The following is a 21,023-nucleotide window of genomic DNA, read 5'->3' as shown; positions in this document are numbered from 1 at the left end:
GCAAGAAACTTGGCTGAAAGTCATCTTTTCAAAATAAAATAATTACAAATAAAATACTTTAAAGTACAGTATAAAATTAAGAAAAAATTACAAAAAATAGAATAATAATACAGGCATGTATGGGGTCCCTAGTTACAAAACTAAACACTAACTAGGTATATGTACGTTCAGTGGAAGTGTACAATGCTTCCACCGTAAAAAAATGATTCTGTAATATACATTTCAGGTCAAGTAATTAAGCTTTTGGATTCCGAAGGCAAGCTCACGCCTGCCGCCCCCAAAGTTAGCTCACACGCATTCATGTCATGTCTGAAAGCAGAGCGGTACCGAGGGCATGGTATTGCTTCCGTTCCCATAAGCCCTATGGGATCGTCTTGGAAACTTGCACAACAGGCCTGTGACTAGAAATTAAACTAAAAATATACAAGTTTAAAATCCATAAGCTTAACAATATACAGCCTTTAAATATAGCAAGGGGATGTATAAAGTCCCTAATTTAATAATAAAATTCCTAATCTAAATAATTCAGAGATGCATTGGTGTCAGTCAACTGACCATTTTAATCTTGTCGCCATCAAATATTAAACAATAATTAACGGCTTCTTATTTTATTTGATGTTTTTTTTTTCTTTTCTTTATTGCGATAGGCTTGGGACCTAGCTAGTCTGCTATTATCGCTGCATATGTTATTTTAAACACAAAAAAACTAATAGGAAATAAAAATTAAAGAACTGCCGTTCCTCGCTCTTTAGAACCAGGACTTTCGATGTACCACCTGCCGATGCATGCAGCTCTTAAATAAACTTTACTTTACCAATTCAAACCATTATTCAAAAAAGTTACCAAGCTGAGGCCGTATTGCCTAACGATTTTCACACTAGCGATCGCAATCAAATGACAGATTTCGCATAAAAAAACTGTCATTTGATTGCGATCGCGATCGATATTGTCTAACGCTCTGATGTTAGCGCTCGCATTCGACGTCACTTTCTAGCCCCATCCTACACCATGTGACAGAAAGAAGTAGTGAAGACGGTTGTGATTTCACGTGTGTCAGACAAGGCTTCTGTTACCATTATCAGATCGTTTTTTTTGTCTGTATCCAGTAAAGACAAACGTCAAAGTGACAGACATAGGCAAACGAATGTTCAGTTATTTACCAAACGTTTAAAAAAGGAATAAGCTTTTTAACACTGAGTTTGATTTTTGCTACCAAATTGTTTTTTGTGGGTTGCAGGTGTCTCTATTGCTTTAAAACCACAGCTTTAAGTTTGTGTTTTGATTATATTCTTATTTTTTCATTTAAAGTATGTGTTAATGAGTTATTTATAGTTTAGTGTAATTATTTTATAAGTACTTATGTATACTAGGCACATTATAGTACATTTTGTATCGTGGCACCTAATAAAATGAACTTCAACACTGGAATCTTTGTTTATATTTTTTCCTATTAAATACTTACTTACCTAACTCCACTGCCTCTCCACACGATCTTCGGCCAGCTGTTTGACATCCTGCGGGACTACTACGAAAATCGAAAATCGAAGTTCGTGTCGTTCCGTCCCTCTGACGCTTTTACTATTTAATACGAGAGTGAGAGGGACGCTACGATACGAACTTCGAATTTAGGAGTAGGCCCTCTGGTACGACACAAACTTTCTCCTTTATCTTTAAAATCGGCCAATCTTGGCTCTCCTCTGCCTTCCACCGGAAAAAGCGTTGCTAATCAATGCATGGAGAAACAGGGGTTAATGATCTTTATTCAAGTCATCAGTCAATTATTTTGACTTACCGTGTTTGACCGCGCAACCCTTGATATATTATGTACATTAACGAGTAAAAATAACGGCTGTATGCATACCTACATGTCTACAATTTTTTTTTACGGAATATTTGAAGATAATATTGTTGTATTAGTTTGATTAAAAGCGTATATAATATATCATTCTTAAAGGTTTTTTCATATGAATTTTTGACTCGAAAAGTAAGTAGTCAGGCTTTTCACGTAATTATATTCGACTACCGGATGGCTAAGTAGTTAGAGAACCTTACTACGAAGCTTGAGGGCCCGGGTTCGCTCCCCGGCCGGGGCAGATATTTTTATGAATAATATGAATGTTTGTTCTCGGGGTTTGGACGTTTAATATGTATTTAAGTAACTATGTTTATCCGTTGCATAGTATCCACAGTACAAGCTTTGCTTAGTTTTGGACTAGGTCAATTGGTGTCAAGTGTCCCATGATATTTATTCATTATTTATTATTATTATTATGTGGAGAGAAAGAGAGAGAGAAACATTTATTAACACAAATTCGATTCACATAAAGGGCTAGAATATGCCTATAAAGTTAACATCGAAAAGTATAAAGTGGACCCCACAGGCATAATGTTACGGCAAGCCGCAACGCTCATTTTCAGAGAGACCCATTTAAAAACAAAACAGGCAACATTTGTTAACACAATTAAAGTCTCCTACGTGTACCTAGTGTCATCCACGAAGACGCGTGATTTTGTCAAAATTAGACATTAATGACATTGTAATAAGAACCACGGCACGCGTCAACCTTTATACCTACACAACTTGCCGAAATATTCCGATGGAATTGGCAGACATTTTGCATACAATGTTATAAAATTTGGTATCTAGATAGCACTTCCGGAAGTCACATGTAAACTGTATGTCTTTCTCTGTCTAATTTTGAATTTCAAACCTTTATAACTTTGTAATAAATATAAAAAATAGTTAAATACCATATTGGATACTAACCTTCACCCGCGGCTTTGTACGCGTAAAACATTAGGTCTATCAATTTAATGGAAATGCCGGCCGGGATTACACAAAAAATCCCGGGGAACTCCCAAAAATTACAGCGTATTCAATAACTTTGCATAAAAATAGTAGCGCCAAATTTCATCTCAGGGATCAAACATTTTTGGAATTTTATCCCGTCTTAAGTACCTACTCGAAGTGTAGGATGCCCTACGGCCAGGTGGAGTGACGAACTGCGAAAGCTGCTGGTAGAAGCTGGATGCGTCAAACTAAGGACAGGGTGCAATGGTCGCCTATGTCCAGCAGTGGACCGCTATAGGCTGATGATGATTCCGATTCCGTGGGAATTACGGGATAAAAAGTAGCCTTTTCGCTATTCCATACAGCTTTCTACATTTCCAGCCTTTTTAGAGTGAAGGAGAAACCAACACCTGCACGCACGAAATTAGTAGGATTTCACAAAATCCCGGAATTTCCATTCAACTATCACATCGAAGGACACGCGGGTAAAAACTATTTCCTTTAAAAATTGACAAGTTAGTTCTTATTTGCATAGTCTTTCACAGTTCCTGGAGGCAGCAAATAACTAAAAATAACTTTGCAGACACTTTATAAATGTGCAAAACGTGTCCCTGCCTCGGCCGGCGCGATAAAAGTGCAGTGAAACGAGAAATTGAAGATGATATTAAAATGCTGGGACTCGAGACTTGCAGCGACTAGTTGTAGCTTATGTATATAATGCAGGAGGTACATATAATGTCAATAACACAGTTGCTAAGTGACAGGATCGATACAATATGCACCCGCAAGAGCAGTGAGCATACGCACGCACACAATACCCACAAACTTTTTCATTTACGAGTATGTCTATCTAGCAGGATTAATTTAAATCACTCTGTATATTTTTAGACCATTCATCTTTAACTCAATTTAGCTCGTGTTTAGCCTTAATTAGTATTTATGTAAAGTTTGCCCGTTCATTCCGCGGAAAGATTACCCGAACTTATATCGGCCAGTACTTTAAGTTCGATTAGTTTAAGCTCTCTCAAGCTTCCGACTTCGAGAGCTTATCTTAGGAAACTTCTAAAGTAGAGTTTAATTAGGGATCGAGTGCTTAAAGAATAATGCTATTTTAAGAAATATGATTTGAAGGATTTATAGCATACTAGCTTTTGCCCGCGGCTTCGCCCGCGTGGAATTCGGTTATCGCGCGCTGTTCCCTCGGGAACTGTGCATTTTTCCGGGATGAAAAGTAGTCTATGTCACTCTCTGGCGCATAAACTATCTCTATGCCAAAAATCACGTCAATCCGTCGCTCCGTTTCGACGTGAAAGACGGACAAACATACAAACACACTTTCGCATTTATAATATTAGTATGGATTTTACGTGGGACGGGAGTGCGTCGCGGACGGGGCGGATACGGGGCGAGGGCGTCTCCGCCTGTTCTCTTTTGTCTGTTTTGGATCGCGGTGTCTCTATAGGTACATTTAGTATGAGAACTGATTCACTATGGCCCACGTCTCATCTGTGTGGCTTACGCCTGACCGATCCCGTACCGCCTTGCAGACCATTGACATATAGATGTCAAGGTACATAGGTACCTTACGGCACTAGACTGGCTGTTTGGAACAAAACCCGCGGCGCATCAATCATCAATATTACTTTGACACAACCCCTGTCACGGACGTCAACAAACTATAGTGAAACCGTCGGGCGACAAGCAAAAGTCACCAACTATACCTAGTGCCATCCACGAAGACGCGTGATTTGGTCAAAATTAGCCATTAATGACATTGTAATAAGAACCACGGCACGCGTCATTGTGAATGAAGCTACCTATACCACTTAAAGTCAAAAGGGATAATCAAACTTATGCGTACTCGCAGTTAAACTAATCTAATTTTTTGCAGTTAGTGTCCTTTGCCTGCCTCTTCTGTTTTGCAGTTAGGTTCACAAAACCGCCCTGTGAACCAATTTTGTGCGCCGTTTTGATGCAAGAAACGTGCAGTCTATACATAGATGTCGATGACGCAGACCTATTCGGCCGTCGTCTTCTTGTCCAACAGAGACAGGATGTCCACCATATGGGATCGGATAAGTTGTTAATTTCTCTAGGCTTAAACCATTTAGCAAGTTGTGGATGTAGCTTAGAACTTTACCAATACGTACTGTCTTGAAAGATAACGAACTCTATACAAAGTTACTTTGCTCTTTACTTAGGATTAGGTATACTTTATGTCGATGGGTTACGGGTGATTTTTATTTACCTTTAGTATCTTTAACTTCTAAACAGGCCAGCCAAGATTCGGCCGCGTATGAACGATTCTTGTTTGTCTCTTTTGTCTCGATTCCCGGCAATGTTATTGTTGGTTTGAAGTACATAAGAAGGTACTGGATTATTTTGTTTGTACATAAATGTTATTAACTAACTTTTTACTTACATCAGTGACAAAACATATTAATATTTACTTTTTTTAACATTTAAATAATTATAGTTTAAAAACGGAAAAATAAGCTTTAATTATAAGCTAAAGTAAATAAATAATAAATATCATGGGACATTGTTGATACCAATTGACCTAGTCCAAAACTGAGCAAAGCTTGTACTATGGATACTAGGCAACGGATAAATATATGTACCTATAGATAAATACATACTTAAATACATATTACGGATCCATGACCCGAGTGCAGACATTAGACATTAAATATCTGTCACGGCCGGAAATTTAAAAAAAAAATAACCTAATGAGGGCTACCGTTTTCGCGCTCGCCAGTTGGCACCACTGTAGACAAAGGTCCTGCCTGAAGTATAGTGGTTAGTATCAAGGGCATGAAAACCAAATTTCCATTTAAATCATATTCTATACCTTAAAACCGTACCATAAAAGTATCGAGCATGCCATCCGTTTTGTTCGGAAAAAAGGGAGGACAGAGGTTTCCGAAAGACAAAACTGTTTTAAAACACAGACATTCATAACGCAACGCAACGCATATTTGCCATAATTAATTTCAAGTATTGCAAAATATTAACAAAATTATTCTAATTATAAATAAACCCACGTAGCTCACCCAAAACCGGTGACATTTGATGTTTCGGCGACCTTTCGCTACACTAGCGCCTCTAGCGAAGAATTCATACGCGATAGCCCTCATTGATAACCTCCTCCTTTTTTTGAAATAATTTACTTTGGATGTGCGAGCCCGGGCTCAAACCCACGACCCTCTGCTTGAGAGGTCATAGAACAAACTAAAGCTACCCTGGGTTTTCCACAAATTATGAAATAGGTTAAAGCAAATTATAATTCGTGTCTGATTCCCATCTTAACAACTCCAAGCCACAAACTTCAGGTTCTATTACCACAAGCAGTAGCTTTCACCTTGGCTGGAAATATATCTCGCACATCGGATGTATATAACCAATAGAGTGAAAATAAACTAATATTCTCAAATTCCAAAATTTCAATCGCTAGGTTACTTAAGACACGGGCTTCTTTGTGTGTCCCGGAATTTCATTTCAACTGCTACATAACGAGTTAGGTAATAGTCGATCAAAATGTAATATTGAATATTTGCCGCATTAGTACGAAATCCTAGCCAGCACTTGGCCAGTTTATAACATCATAATTTTCACTCGGATTTTTTATTTGTTCAGTTTACAAGTCCATCGCTATTGGCTCTGTGCACGACATCAGCGCCACCTAGCGTCCGCAACTTTTTTCTGCTCTAATGCTCTGACGTTTTGAAATTTCATCACGAAATTGTGACAAAAATCAAACCTAAAACGTATTAATTTATAATACAAAATTACTGTGATACCGTGATTTCGGTGGACAAAAGATTGTCAATTCACTTTTGGTCATTAAAATTAAATGAGGTACCTAAGTAAAAATCATTCAAAAAGTGTGTTTTATTTTCGTTATGTCAGGATTTGTTTATTTCATGTATAGTTGTACCTACTTTTACTGTAAAACGAAAATATAAAGCTATCTTATCGGTTTCTTTGAATAATAGTAAAATTATATAATTGTTCTTATATCGCTAGTAATAAATTAAATATTGTTTTCAGATCAAAATGAGTAAATATAATAATATGACAATTAAAATTAAGTTCTACCCAATTGTATTTCAAATACACTTGACATGTATGGTTGCTGTTAAATTTAAATGATGACGGCAATTCTATACTATTTAGACACTTTAATCTACTGTTTTTTTTTTGTATATCATATCTTGTAAATTCAAGGGTTAATTCCTTTCTAGACTAATTTTCACATGCCTGATGGCCGAACATATTACGGATCGCTAATAATACTGTACCTACCTTATGTATATGTCCCATAATTATGTTCTGTGAATAAATATTCATTCATTCATTCATCATTATGATGACCGGTTTTGTGAGTATCACTCAATATAAAATTTCAACCACACACCGTTTCATAAGGAAAATTGTTGCTGGACATGTCCGAGATGTAGAGGAATCAAGAACATAACAGGGACAGTGTTCAATAATTCAAGCTCGCATCATAACACAAACATCTATTACTAAAATTAGGTAGTTAAAGTCTATACAAATTGCTTTGTTAATGATAGATTCATATGAGTATGACAGATGACAGAGCCTAGATTATTTTTTCTTTTGGCCACTATGAGCGCTGCGATAGATTTCATTACCTCCACCTAGTACTTCGCACCCACCCAATACCGCTGAACATCACGCTGATCGAAATTAGCGATCCTATTGAGCAATTTGTCATTAAATTCTAAAATCTTAACCGCCAAGTCTAAAGACATGAAAGCACAGGCATTCGTCATACAGGTGTTAAAAATCCTGTATAATTAAACCCACATTTAGACTACTGATTAATAATAAAATACACGTGGATAAACATTGATACTGGAAAATAAAAATAAATGTTTTGTATGGAGACAAAGCCTTCTTGAGACTCCACTTCCATACAAAACTTTATAAAAAATCGAATCAAATTCTTCTACTTCTTTCGTACTAGTACCTAATAAATAGCCTTAATGCGTGTTAAATTAAAATACAGGATTTTAACAGCATATATATCGTAAATGAAGACCGTTACGTTATTTATGGGAATTACCACGGGATATCATTAAAATCCCGGTATACTCTATTGGCTGCATGCTCGACGGTACCGTAACAGCCTTTGATCTGAAATATCAATCTTGTTTGTAAATTAACTATCAGAGGGCGGCGTTACTACAGGACTCTAAGGGCGTTCTCATTTGAAACTCACTTTTACTAAAGATTTGTATTAAACAAGACCAGAGGGAGGCGTTGAGTCAGTCAGCTGTAGCTTCTTTAAAAATACCCGTCGGGATAGCGAATAAAAGTGACTTTTCAATACTTGAAGACTAGATGATATACCTACATAGACTACATATTTATCTTAGCACGTACAAGGTGGGCCCTGTAACAGGAGCAAAAAATTAAACGACAGCTTCCAGTCTTCATCTAGATTTTTTAGTTCTACAACTTTTGAAAATAACTTGTATTATGATTTTAATTATAGTTTAAAGTTTAATTGAACAAGCAGTACCTACTTAAGTATTTGAGTAGCAGAACCTCTGATTTAATTTTTTGCGCCAATTACAAGGCCCACCAGGCCCGGTATATGTGGCTCAGTGGTTTGACCTTTGGTTTCTGAAGAACAGGGTTGTAGGTTAATTGGTGTGAATTGTCCCGTGATATTCATTCATTTATTATTAATTTTTTTAACACAGTAGGTTCGCTATTTGAAGGGATCGCCAATGCGGTTCGGAATTATTTCCAAATATCCCTGTCCATGATATAATTATTAACTCTATAATACGCCTTAGATATTAATGTCTTCTTGACAATAGATCTGAATTTTGTATCCGTTTAGGAATTTGATTATAGAAACGTATCCAATTTCCCAGAAACGACTTTTTGGTTTTAGCTACTCTGTAAGATTTCCATTTTAAGCTTTCCTGTATTTCAAGTAGCCTTTGGCTTATCGGCGTTAGTAGGAAAACCACATATTTTATGTCCCTCCTAACATACATGATTATTTCAAAAACATAAAGCGACGCCAGTATTAGGATACCTGTTTCCTCAAAAAAAGATCTTAAAGATTCACATATTTGATTTTTGTACCTAAGTATCTGTTTTGTGACTAAATCCAATCATAAACTCGTTTAACCTCCAACCTTGGGACCGTGGTAACGCAAACGGTAGACCAATCATAAGGGATGTAAAGCCCAGCATCTGACGGGCTCAGCGAATCGAATAACAATAATTAGATTCCATAAATTTGTTAAGATGCGCCCGGTTAAATTGGCACTAAGCGGTGTGCGCGCTAAATATTGGATTTATAAATGAACTAGCTTTTGCCAGCGACTTCGTACAGTCACGGGCAACGATATCGACACGGCCAAAGTTACAAAAATATGTATACACACGACTTTATGTACTTAACATTAAGGCCGTGTATACATATTTTAGCATTTTGTCGATATCTTTGCCCTTGACTGTACGTGTAGAACATAACGTAGGTACAGCACCAATATCTGATACAACAAGCGTGCATAAATATCTGATACGACTCTATTTCTAGGGCCGGAAGCCAAATATTTTTGCACGCTCCGCTGTGGCAGATATTAATGCTGGTGTCTGTACGTACCTAATACAGTTAATGACTTTTAATGAAAACAGGTGATAATTCTTGTTTTCTCCTGCGAACTCAATGGAACTACCTACCTACGAGTTCGTTAAATGTTGATAACTACGACAACATTAACATTCTACAAAAATTGCACTATACAAATCGTTGCTTAAAAGCAAAAGGGCCACAAGTAAAAAAAACATTTTTTTTCAATCGCAATAATCGTATTTTAAATGCTATTTAACGTGCAAGTATTACAATAAAAATAAAAAGATTTTTTTTTTGTTTGTGGTCCTTTGGTTTTTATCAGCGAAATATTACGTTCCTACGTCTGCAAAATAAACTGAATTTTCTATTATAATTTCAACATTTTGAAATATTATATACCCTATATCACTCCGATAGTTTTGAGGAATCGAATTGCGTTTAATATGTTGAAAGCCACTGCTGGACATATGCCTCCCCCAAGGCTCTCCACTCAGACCGGTCTTGTGCTTTCCGCATCCATCGCGATCCCGCGATCTTAACCAGGTCGTCGCTCCATCTTGTTGGAGGCCCACCGACAGCTCGTCTCCCGGTCCGCGGACGTTACTCGACATCTCTCTCTCGTTTTTCGGCTGACATGATGATGATGATGTTCTAAACCGTCCATCTGTTGTGGCTACAGAGAGCAAAAAAATATATAAACGTAAGTACGCATCGCGTCTTTTTTGCGTACATACTCGTAAATAGCCCTCTCATTCTAAGAGGAGCCCTGTGCTCAACAGTGGGACGTATACTTATAGGCTAGAATGATGATGATGAAGTAGCTTACATCACACTGGTAAGTACCTGGATACCGTTATTTGCTAAAAGCTGTATAAACTTGAAAAAAATGGCCAAGTGCGAGTCAGACTGGCGCACGAAGGGTTCCGTACCATTATCTATCAAAATCAAGTTTTTTGTATGGGAGCCTCCTTAAATATTTATCTTATTTTAATTTAATTGTTTATTTTTAAAGTGATTATACGAGTACATTTAAATATTCTGTGAATATTCCAAGCGTCTACCTGTTGGCGTTATTAATATCGAGCAAAAAATCACGTTTGTTGTATGGGAGCCCCCCTTAAATATTTATTTTATTCTGTTTTTAGTATTTGTTGTTATAGCGGCATCAGAAATACATAATCTGTGAAAATTTCAAGTGTCTAACTTTCGATTCAAGAGATGGAGCCCTGTGGCAGACGGACGGACAGACACACAGACAGACAGCGGACTCTCAGTAACAGGGTTCCGTTGGCACCTTTTGGGTACGGAACCCTAAAAACTATGCATCAACAGCAAGAAAGACGATTGCGGCGTCATTCTGAAATTTAATAAACATTAATCCTCCTAATGGTTCTGGTTAACTTCCAAAGTTTGTCAAAGCAAATTCTAACTACACCATGACGTAGGTATGAATCAACGAGTTAACTAAATGCTAAACAAGCTCTCGGCTCGTTACATGGGATTAAGATAGCCATTGACAGAGATAACAAAATTTGATAATACTTAACGTGAAATTATGGTGTAACATTGTTGATGACGAGTCACCTACAGTATAAATATATTAGATATATATATTATACTGAGCGGCAGTCCTGGATTTATAAATAGGCCGTATAGGCCGCGGCCTAGGGGCGGCAGATTTCAAAACATTATTATTTTTAGTACATTGTGTCTTGAGGGCGGTAAACAAGGAATTACGAACGAGAGTCTATTAGAAGCCCGAAGTCGAGGGCTTTAATGAGTCGATATTCGTAATTTTAGTACCGCCCGTGCGACATACAATGTTTTTCATCACATTTGCGAGTAAAATTGTATATTGTAAAAGAAAAACTATTTTTTTTTTTTAATTGCCGATACCGCTGACTACGCTCTTGGCAGCGCCAGCCTCCGCGCCGCCCCACCCCACGCAGCATGTGCCCGACCTGCGCGCGCCGCGCTCCTGCACGCCAGCACGACCAGCACGCCATGCAGTATCACACTCATTTACCGACCTTAGGCTTTATGACAACAAAATTAGTACGGGCAATGACTCATTTACCGACCACGGGTTTCATGTGAAGCACATAAAGGTCGAGGGTTTTATTTGGGGGGTTGCAACCAAGGTAGCCTGCATGTTACGACACTGTTTACTGAGCAAGTGTGATGAAAAGAAAGTTACCTATGTAACCGCGGCGGATATAAAGTGGCCTACACTCATAAAAAACATAAATCCGCCACTGCTGAGCGGCACCCAATTTGGCCCACTCTCCATACTAAACTATCTATAACTGCATACATTTGAGGGCCAGATTTTTTGCCACTCAGTATAGTTTAAGTTCCATACTGGCTACTGCAAATTTTGGAACCGCGACTAACAACTTGCAAACCAACAAATTATACAAACGTTACAATTTACAAATATACAAAAGCATTTCAAATAGTCACATAATTGTTCTTTTGTCGAAACAAAAATAAAGCGCGTAATATTAAGAGGGGTTTTTTTTTCTGGCTCGCGCGGCTTGCGCATCCGCCACAGACGCGTAAAGGTAAGGAAACGAAATCAATAGAAAATACAGGAATTTGGAATACGGAAAACGGAATCCAACAGGAGAAGATTACATGGGATTAAAACGAAAGAAATAAAGATAAGTATTTTACATAGGTACACATGATAAATTAAATTTAGTGAGATGAGGAATACATATTTAAATTTTAATATCATTATTATTTATAAATATGTTCAATAAGTTATATATAGTTATGTCATTAGAGGCTAAAAGGACAGAGATGGATGTAGGTAATGGGACCTTGTAGGATGTCAGCTGTTCATAAAGGAAGGAGTTGTCATGGAGAGGACATGAGAGAAATATATGATTAGTGTCTGCAATGCCCAAGCCACACTCACAAACATCAGACTCGATCAGATTAAATTTAGCAAGGCTGGCGGAGTACAAACATGACCCAGTCTCATACGGATAAGGCAGCAGGTAGCTCTCTTACCAAATTTAAATTTGCCAAACCAAGGTTTAGACGGAATGCTAGGTTGAATAGAGAGTGGGGTTTTCATGCCGTCATAGAAAGACGTGACGTCTCACACGAAATTCAAACGGGCTGTCTTCGTTTCGTAATTCAATTGTTAATTGTTACATCGAATATTAAAATGTCAAAATACATCTACACAAAAACCAACCTAAAACTAAAACAAATTAATTACTTAAAGTAACCTCTTAGACAAGGTCCCGAAGATGCTGGCTGGTTTTCGTTGTTTAAATGACAGAAGAAAAATATTAATTTAACAAATTAGCAATCAAGCTTGTCAACTAGGAGAAAAAAGCATTTTTTTCACTTACTACGAAAACATGTTTAAATTATAACCTAGGCTCCACATAAAACCTTCCCAGATCCCTTGGCCTGTTTTAATACGTTTTTATGAAACTCCTAGTTAATTACATTTAATTGTGAAATATTACGGTTCTAATGGTAAAATATGCGCTACATCCGAGTTCCATGGGGGTGTTATTAATATTACTGATGGCTCAACGCTCCTCATTAAGGGAGACTGAGTTGGCAATACATTTCGCCTGGAAGGATATATGACACTTTATCAAGGCTATGCCAGAAGAGCCTCGAGAATGGCAAGCGATGAATATGACCGAGTCTCTCGCGATTTGACAGAGATGTCCAAAAATAAGAAACAAAGAAAATGCATTTATTCACAACACAAGACACAACAAAAGTAAGTACAAATATAGATTACACGAAGGATGTGGATGTCATTGCGGTAGTGAATCGGACACTGGCTCACCATAATGCTAATGACGCCTAAACTCACTAAACAAACCAATTTGTGAGTATCATGTGACACTTAGTCAATATGGGTATATCAAAAACATCGGTGTTCCCTTCTTTCACAGACAGAAATTTCACAGAATTTTATTTCGCAGAAAATGTTTCATTATAATATTGAGTCCTTGTATTTTTACTTCGAACATTGTTTCAATTACTATTTACTTCAATTCAATGAATATTATGTTTTTTTTTTATTTATTGTAGTTATTATTAAACTAGAATTATTTTTTATAGAATATTTAAAAAAAAAATTGTAAAACCCTGAATTCTTTCCTAGTGTCTACTTCAGGCATATAACATACGATGGGTGCGCGGTCTAACCCGATAAGTCGAAATAGATTACTGTTAAGAAAAGATCACTAAGTATCTGAAACATAATATAAATTTAAACTTCCTAAAATCTTTTACTATTTAAATTCAGGTTTTGTCCCGCGCACCTTGATTTTCAGAGAAGTTAGATATTTTATTTGCACCATGATCACGATAGCACGATACTACAAACTAGACTTGAATATCGGGTTTCTCCCTTATCATCGGCGGTACTGCAATACCGAGTAACAAACATGACTTTGTGCGGCACCGTACAGATTTTCTTTACTATCACTCGCCTAAGGCCGCTTGTAGAAGTCCGTTGTTTTCACCGCTCTCTGCAGTGTTGTACGGCTTCGTCGCCGGACAAGTGTCCGGTGCATGTACACACACTCATTGTAAGCCGTACAAAACCGCAAATCCGGCGAAAAAACGGTCCGTTGCCCGGTGAAAACAGCGGACGTCTACAAGCGGCCTTAGGCCCAGTCAGTCATATGTTATGTCTTGCGTGGCGTGCCTATCCCAAACACAGTCCCTGCAATGGATTGCTATTTGGCGTCGCAAAAAGTCACAGCTAAGTGAGATACGAGCGATGGGAACGGGAAGCAAATCAACTTGCTGTTAACAGCGGTTCGTCATGACGAGTATGATAGGGTTTTATCGGTAGCTGTTAAGAGAAGTTTCCCTGCCGGCCGCGCGGCCGCGTTAGGTATTCGTTTGGGATATTGCTGTCTTTATCGATCGTGACATAAGCGCTCGCAGCCGTCCCCCCCCCCCATGCCTTCCGCCACGACGTCCGTAATTCATATTTAAGCGGTTGAATTTTGGGTTTCGTTGTCCTCATATTATACGAAAAGTATAGCACAAAAATCAATGATATTTTACAATCAAGATATTCATTATATTTTCTATGCCTGAGGTTTTGGATTTTTGTAAAAATGCTTTAATAGTCTGTAATTCTCGTGCAAAGTTGACATGTTTTTTGTCGACTTTTGAGCTCCAGTAATTCTGATATTACACATTTATATGAAAATCTGAAAACCCACAGGCATAGATAATTACGTCTAGTCAATACTTACAAAATTTCATCTATTTCTGTTGCCTAGTTTTCAAATGAGAATGGGACTACGTTTGTATGGAGAATGGAACGAAGAGACATCTCTTAAAGAATTACAGAAAATAAATGTTCACGTTACATACCGCTAAATTATAAGTTGACCCTCCTTTTGCCATTGCCATAGTCGGGGAAAAGAGGAATCGTGGTCGTATTTTCTATCGAATATAATCGTATTATTTTATTCTAGATTTCTCCCGCGGCTTTGCACGCGTAATCCGATGGCAGTTGAAATTTCCGTGATTTTGCTATTCTCATCGGAATGAAACAAATACAATCGTGGTTTTAATTGACTTTGCATTCAAAACAACTGTGTCAAATTTATTACTCCAAACCCAGTGGTTGAGATTTAAAGATATTATCCCGATTCCATGGGAAAATCAGGAATTTAAGGTTAATAAAAAAATATATCAATTTTTTGCTTTTTCGGCGGTTTAATTTTTTTGTATTTTTTTTTTTATACTTTTTTCCCACCGTTGGGGTAATTTTTCCAAGTTTATATAGTACCAACTTCAAGGTATACCATATCCAATAATAAAGAATTATCAAAATCGGACTACTCGGTAAAAAGTTATGCCTGGTCATGCATTACAATCAGTGACTGATCAATCATCCCCTGTTTTCCTACCCTTAGGGTAGGAATTTCTTATTTCAAATTTAAATGGGACCTCGGCGCTACGCTTACCAATAAAAAAAGAATTATCAAAATCGGACTACCATGTAAAAAGTTATGCATGATCATACATAAAAAATATATATTTACGCGTCGACTTGAGAACCTCCGATTTTTTTCGTTGGTTAAAAAGTAGCTTTTGTGATATTCCAGGTGTCCAGCAACCTACAAACAAAATTTCATTTTTAAATTATATTCGCATTATAGTTAGCACTTCTGTTAACTTTAAGGGGGCATTCAACAGGTCAAATGAACTTAATTTGTCTAAGACAAGACACAATAGAACATCTCTTATGCCATTACAGGACCTTGTAAAAAGTCCGCAAAATTGTTCAGTTATAAAAACTTTTTTTCCCGCTGTCATTCTTTTAGATTGATAAATCCAGCTGATAAACGGACAAACGTAAATATTTACTTTTTGAAGTCTAGTATCGTAACCGTTTTTAAAACAAACACGTCCGACAATATTGCGTAAACTTGCTTCGACTCGATACTAAGCAGACGCACGTGGGAACTACATGTGTTATCAGTGGGGCTTCGAGGTGGAACTACACGTAATTTTCTTCATTAGTGCTGATTGATTTACTAATGAAGAAAATTTCCTGTATTCCCACTTCGATGTCAATTTTGGTAGCTAGCTTCGAAATTAGAAAGCACAATTTTCCCATTACGTAGCTAGCGCTAGCTACCAAATCTGGCTACGGGATATGATCATTCCCATTTTGTTCCTAGCTCCAAGATAGGAGAGCCCAATTCCTATTTCGTAGCTATGTACCAAATCTGACTACAAGATAAGATCGTTCCCATTTGGTAGAAAGCAGTAGTGAAGCGTTCATAGAACCCTATTCTCATTGACTTGCCCAATATTTACAAAATAGGACAGCAGGACATACAGGATTTGTGAAAGATGTAAGCGATCTTTGCTTTGGCTTTACCATGGAAATATCTGACGCCACGCCACCGGTAGCTAGATACCAAAAATGTGGCTACAAGATAAGAAAATCGTTCTCATTTTGTAGCTAGCTACAAATAGGAAAACACTTACCACTTCGTAGCACAATTTATAAATAAAATAGGCGAGCACTAAGGAATCGTTTTTATTATAAATTCAATCCTAAAGGGGTGAAATAAGAGATGAAGTATTCTGCAGAAAATCGAAACCACTTAAGCAGCAGATTTAATTCTATGTAGCTACGGTGTTTCTCGTTTGTTGAAAATCAACCCTAAAGGGGTGAAAAAAGAGGCTGAATGTAGTCGCAACAGTTTTGAAAATAAAGCGAAAGTCGCAGGTAAAGCCCACTCGTTTTATATACGTTAATTGATTGTTTGATTGGCATATCCGGTTCATCCGTATTTCCGAGTTTTCCCGGAAGCAAACTATTATTATCTACGCTGAATATTGTATTTCCTCACATGTCCATATTCAATCCAATCGGGTGGTTACCCTTCAGTTCAGGTAAAGATTAATGTTTTCAATTTTTGAAAGCTTCCATGTTCCCACTAGCCAATGGCCTTGGCGAATCGATCGGGGACATCATTGACCTAATTCCACGTTATGGTGACAACACTGGTGCAGTACACAGGGTCTTGCAGTAGGGCGTTGTAACAAAATAGTCCTAAGTCAAAGTCAAAATATTTTTATTCAACTTATACATAACCACTTATGAATGTCAAAAAAAATCTTCCACCGGATCGGAAAATGTCTGTTGAGAATTCCGGTAAGAAACTCACGAGGTATATACGGATGAATTTCGAACGTGATCTAAAATTAGTATTTTTAGCTCACTTAATGCTTATAGTGGTCTTGACGCCGGATACAACTTCATTGCCTTCGGCGTCGAGACGCTCGGTCCGTGGGGCCCTGGCGCAAGGGAACTCTTCAGCCAACTGGCAAAGAGACTGGTCGACGCCACCGGAGACAAGACGGCTGGCAGCTTCCTCGCTCAGCGTCTTGGCATCGTCATACAGCGAGGAAATGCTGCCAGCATTCTTGGAACCATGCCACAGGGGCCTTTTTTAGATTTATATTAGTTTTTAATTGTCATTATTAAGTTTTTATTGTTTAAATCATGCTGGACAATATCATCATGATCATTTGTTGAAATTAGTCAGCAATAATAGAAGCACTAATTTTGAATCAAGTTATATTTCATCTCTTCTATGTAATAGAACTGTCATAACAGCAGTCAACATCAATGTCACTTGACATCTAGCAGCAGAAGCAAGAAGCAAGCCGTGTGGCAAACAATTAATAAGGAAAAATCTCCATTGCAAGTGATTGATTGAAATAAAACATGAAAAATTGAGTGTTATTAAAAGAATATTACATTCTCTACATCCGTTTTTTCTGTAACAATATTTTTTTCTATAACGTCGATTTATGCGTAAACAGCTTTTTACCCGACTGTATGAAGAAGGGTTATGGTTACGTCTATTTCTTTACTCCTCGCTGCAGCCTAACAACTGGACGGATTTTAACGTAGGTAATTATGAGATATCATTAGATTTGTCATAAGTGCCGAAGTGGGGAAGCGGGTAATATCCGTGAATGGAAAAACAGACAGTTCTATTACTACATCGCACCACATTGCGTTCTCTCTCCGCTTCACTATCTAGCTCCGCTCCTCCGCACCTCCGCTCCGCATTATCCCCTCACCTTCCTTGCTCCGATCCGGGCACCTTAGACCTGCCGTACCTACTGTTATTAATGGGAGAATGTCGACCGTGCATTTCCCAGCAGGCGGCCGTGAGATTGCCTCTCGCTGTTACATTAATGTGTAGTCATAATGCATTAGAGGAAATCGTGTACGAGTAGTATTACCGAGAGTCAGACAGAGTAGACATGAGGGTGCCAATGTTTACGAAACACATACAAAAAAAAAAAATTTAATTGATTTTTCGTAACATGCAGGCTAACTTGGCTGTAACCCCTTGAATAAAACCTCTTTGGGTACGCAAAAAAGGCATTCCTTTTTGCGTATTAAGCCTAGAGCGAAATGAGTATTTGCGTGTTACTGTTGCAGGTTACGCACGTTCACAATTTCACCAACCCTAGAATCACCATGTGCCCGAACTCAAAATGCGGACAAAATAAAAACTTCTATTATTTGGGACACGGATTTTACGGATTGTTTTTTAGGTACCTATAATTGTACTCGTAATAGAAGTAAGCCTTCTGAGATGGTTTTATAAAATAAACCTAAAACAACTTAGTACTTTACTTTTTGAGTTAATCGTATTATAATCAAATATAGCAATTTACAATTATCAATTAAATCAAAGGTTTATTACATCTTTCGAGTCGCACCATACAATGGCGTGCTGCCGCTTGTAACCTCATTCGTATGTCCGTACAGAGGGCTGATTATGGAAATAACTTAAAACGAGGGGGCAAACGAGCAGACGGATCACCTGATGGAGAGCGATCACCGTCGCCCATGGACACCCGCAACACGAGGGGAATCACAGGTGCGTTGCCGACCCTTTAAGGAATTGGTAGGCTCGTTTTTTAAAGATCCCTAAGTTGTAACGCGCCGGGAATGTTGCCGCTGTAAGCTGATTCCAGATCTTCGTCGTGCGAGGAAAGAAGTTTCGCTTAAAACGCACGGTACTAGACTGCCATTCATCAAGATGGTGAGGATGGAAAGACAGACGGTTCCTCGAAGTGCGGTAGTGGAATTTAGCCGCAGGCAGCAATTCGAAAAGTTCGTCAGAACACTCCCCATGGTAGATGCGGTATACCCTATGGTAGTTGTTGCTTTATATTGTTATGGTTAGAGTACAGTTACTTGGGGGGAAGGTATGTTATGTACATTATAATTAAGTGGGTAGAACTCTCTTGCTTTTTATAATAAAAGGTGATTGATGTAGGGTAGACACACACATTCCCATGTATGCATGCAAGCACAGCTCCCTAGCTGAATAAAGTGTATTTCAAGGACTATAAGTGTTTTACTGGACATATTAGTGGCATATTATAATATGCAGAGAGACGCCACATCCCTCCGCAAAGCCAAAGGATCGAGTAGGCCAGAGAGCGCCTGACTATCGTCAAATCGAGCAGCTCTGCGTTGGATGCGGTCAAATGGAAGAATTTGGTATTTGGGTGCCCCAGCCCAGAGATGAGAACAGTACTCCATGTGCGGCCTAACCTGCGCCTTATAGAGTTGCAAGCGTTGGGCTGGCGAGAAGTACTGTCCCGCTCTATTAGGCACCCCCAATTTATTTGAAGCTAACTTAGCTTTGCCTTCCAAATTACCACGAAACTGAACATCACTCGAAATGTCGACACCCAGGGTCCCAATATACGATTTGACATCTAGGAGAGTACCTTCAAAGCAAGGTGAGACAACAAAGGGATCCCTTTTAGTGGAGAACGCGCATACTTGTGTCTTCTGGGGATTAAACTGAACTAAGTTAAGTCTACCCCAATCCGCGACATGCTTCAGCATGATCTCAATTTGAGTATATTCCGGCTTTCAATGACGTATTCCCTGGATATATTAGCGCGACCGGAATAATGCGTAACTTGAACGAAAGTGGAAAAAAACCTGAATAAACAATTTAATCCTACCTATTTACGTCGTGCCGGGCACGCAATGAGAGAGCGGGGGCTGCAGTTCCCACGCGGATCCAGTGAGGATTAGTAGGTACTTCACGCACAGTATTGAATGAGGGATATCGTCATGAATTCGCCGCTAGAGGCGCTTGTGTAGCGAGAGGTCTCCGAAATGTCAAATGTCACTGTTTTTGGGTGAGCTATGCGGGTTTATTTATAACTAGTGTTTACCCATACGGTACGGTTGTCTTCGCATACGTAAAGCATTAGAACCAGCAGCTGAATTCAAATTTAGGGATTTTTATAAATTCCCGTGGGAATTCCCGAAAATTAAATCGTGGTTATCATCAAACCCATCAAAACTCAAACGCGGGGCCATGAAGGTCAAAAATATCTTTACACTGCCTTGTCGCTGTCACTTCATGTTTGAACTTTTGTACGAAATTGACAGATAGCATACAGTGACAAGGATACTAAAAGTGTAAATATCTTTGAACTCGACTGGACATGGCAACGCAATTAAGAGAAAATTTCTTGGAAATTTAAAATATCGTTTCGAATTGGCAGGGAAATGAGGAAATGTGATTTCCCAGCGTAGAATGAAAAGAACGGCATTTTAGGCTCGCGTTATTTTTTGTACTATTTATCCTACTAATATTATAAATGCGAAAGTGTGTATGTCTGTGTCTGTGTGTGTTTATTAGTCGTTCACGCTAAAACAATTGACGGCTTTGGACAAAATTTAGTATGTTAGACATCTGGAATAATAATAAATAGGCTACTTTTTTCCCGATATTCCGACGGGATCTAAATCTTGAAATCAGAACCACTGGGCTTAGGGGCTGTTTCACTACCCATTTATTAATTTTATTTGACGGATAAATGTCATGCCGTCTCCGTCTGTCGAACAAAACAAACAGCGACACCTCCTACGTATACTGGTACAAGTGCATAATCATAAATTTACAGGAGAGCTGTTCAAAGGTTCCAAAACCTGTAACTTTCTCATTTAATGATATAACTTTTCAAATTTTGCATTGGTTCCAAAGAAAATATTTGCTTTCTACCTGTATTCATGGAATTTTG

The 21,023-nt window shown here is 38.2% G+C and overlaps 1 protein-coding gene across 1 annotated transcript in view; it reads left to right on the top strand.

Moving 5' to 3' along the window:
* Window positions 1–19,660: 19,660 nt before the first annotated feature.
* LOC141438095 (chymotrypsin-2-like) overlaps window positions 19,661–21,023 on the top strand; it is a 28,982-nt gene continuing 27,619 nt past the window's right edge. The window contains exon 1 of the mRNA XM_074101765.1: window positions 19,661–19,721. Coding sequence (XP_073957866.1) covers window positions 19,661–19,721 — 61 coding nt within the window. The remainder of the gene's footprint in view (window positions 19,722–21,023) is intronic.

Source organism: Choristoneura fumiferana, chromosome Z, assembly GCF_025370935.1.
Source record: "Choristoneura fumiferana chromosome Z, NRCan_CFum_1, whole genome shotgun sequence".
Taxonomy (NCBI): domain Eukaryota; kingdom Metazoa; phylum Arthropoda; class Insecta; order Lepidoptera; family Tortricidae; genus Choristoneura; species Choristoneura fumiferana.
This window is presented reverse-complemented; position numbering and strand designations above follow the sequence as displayed.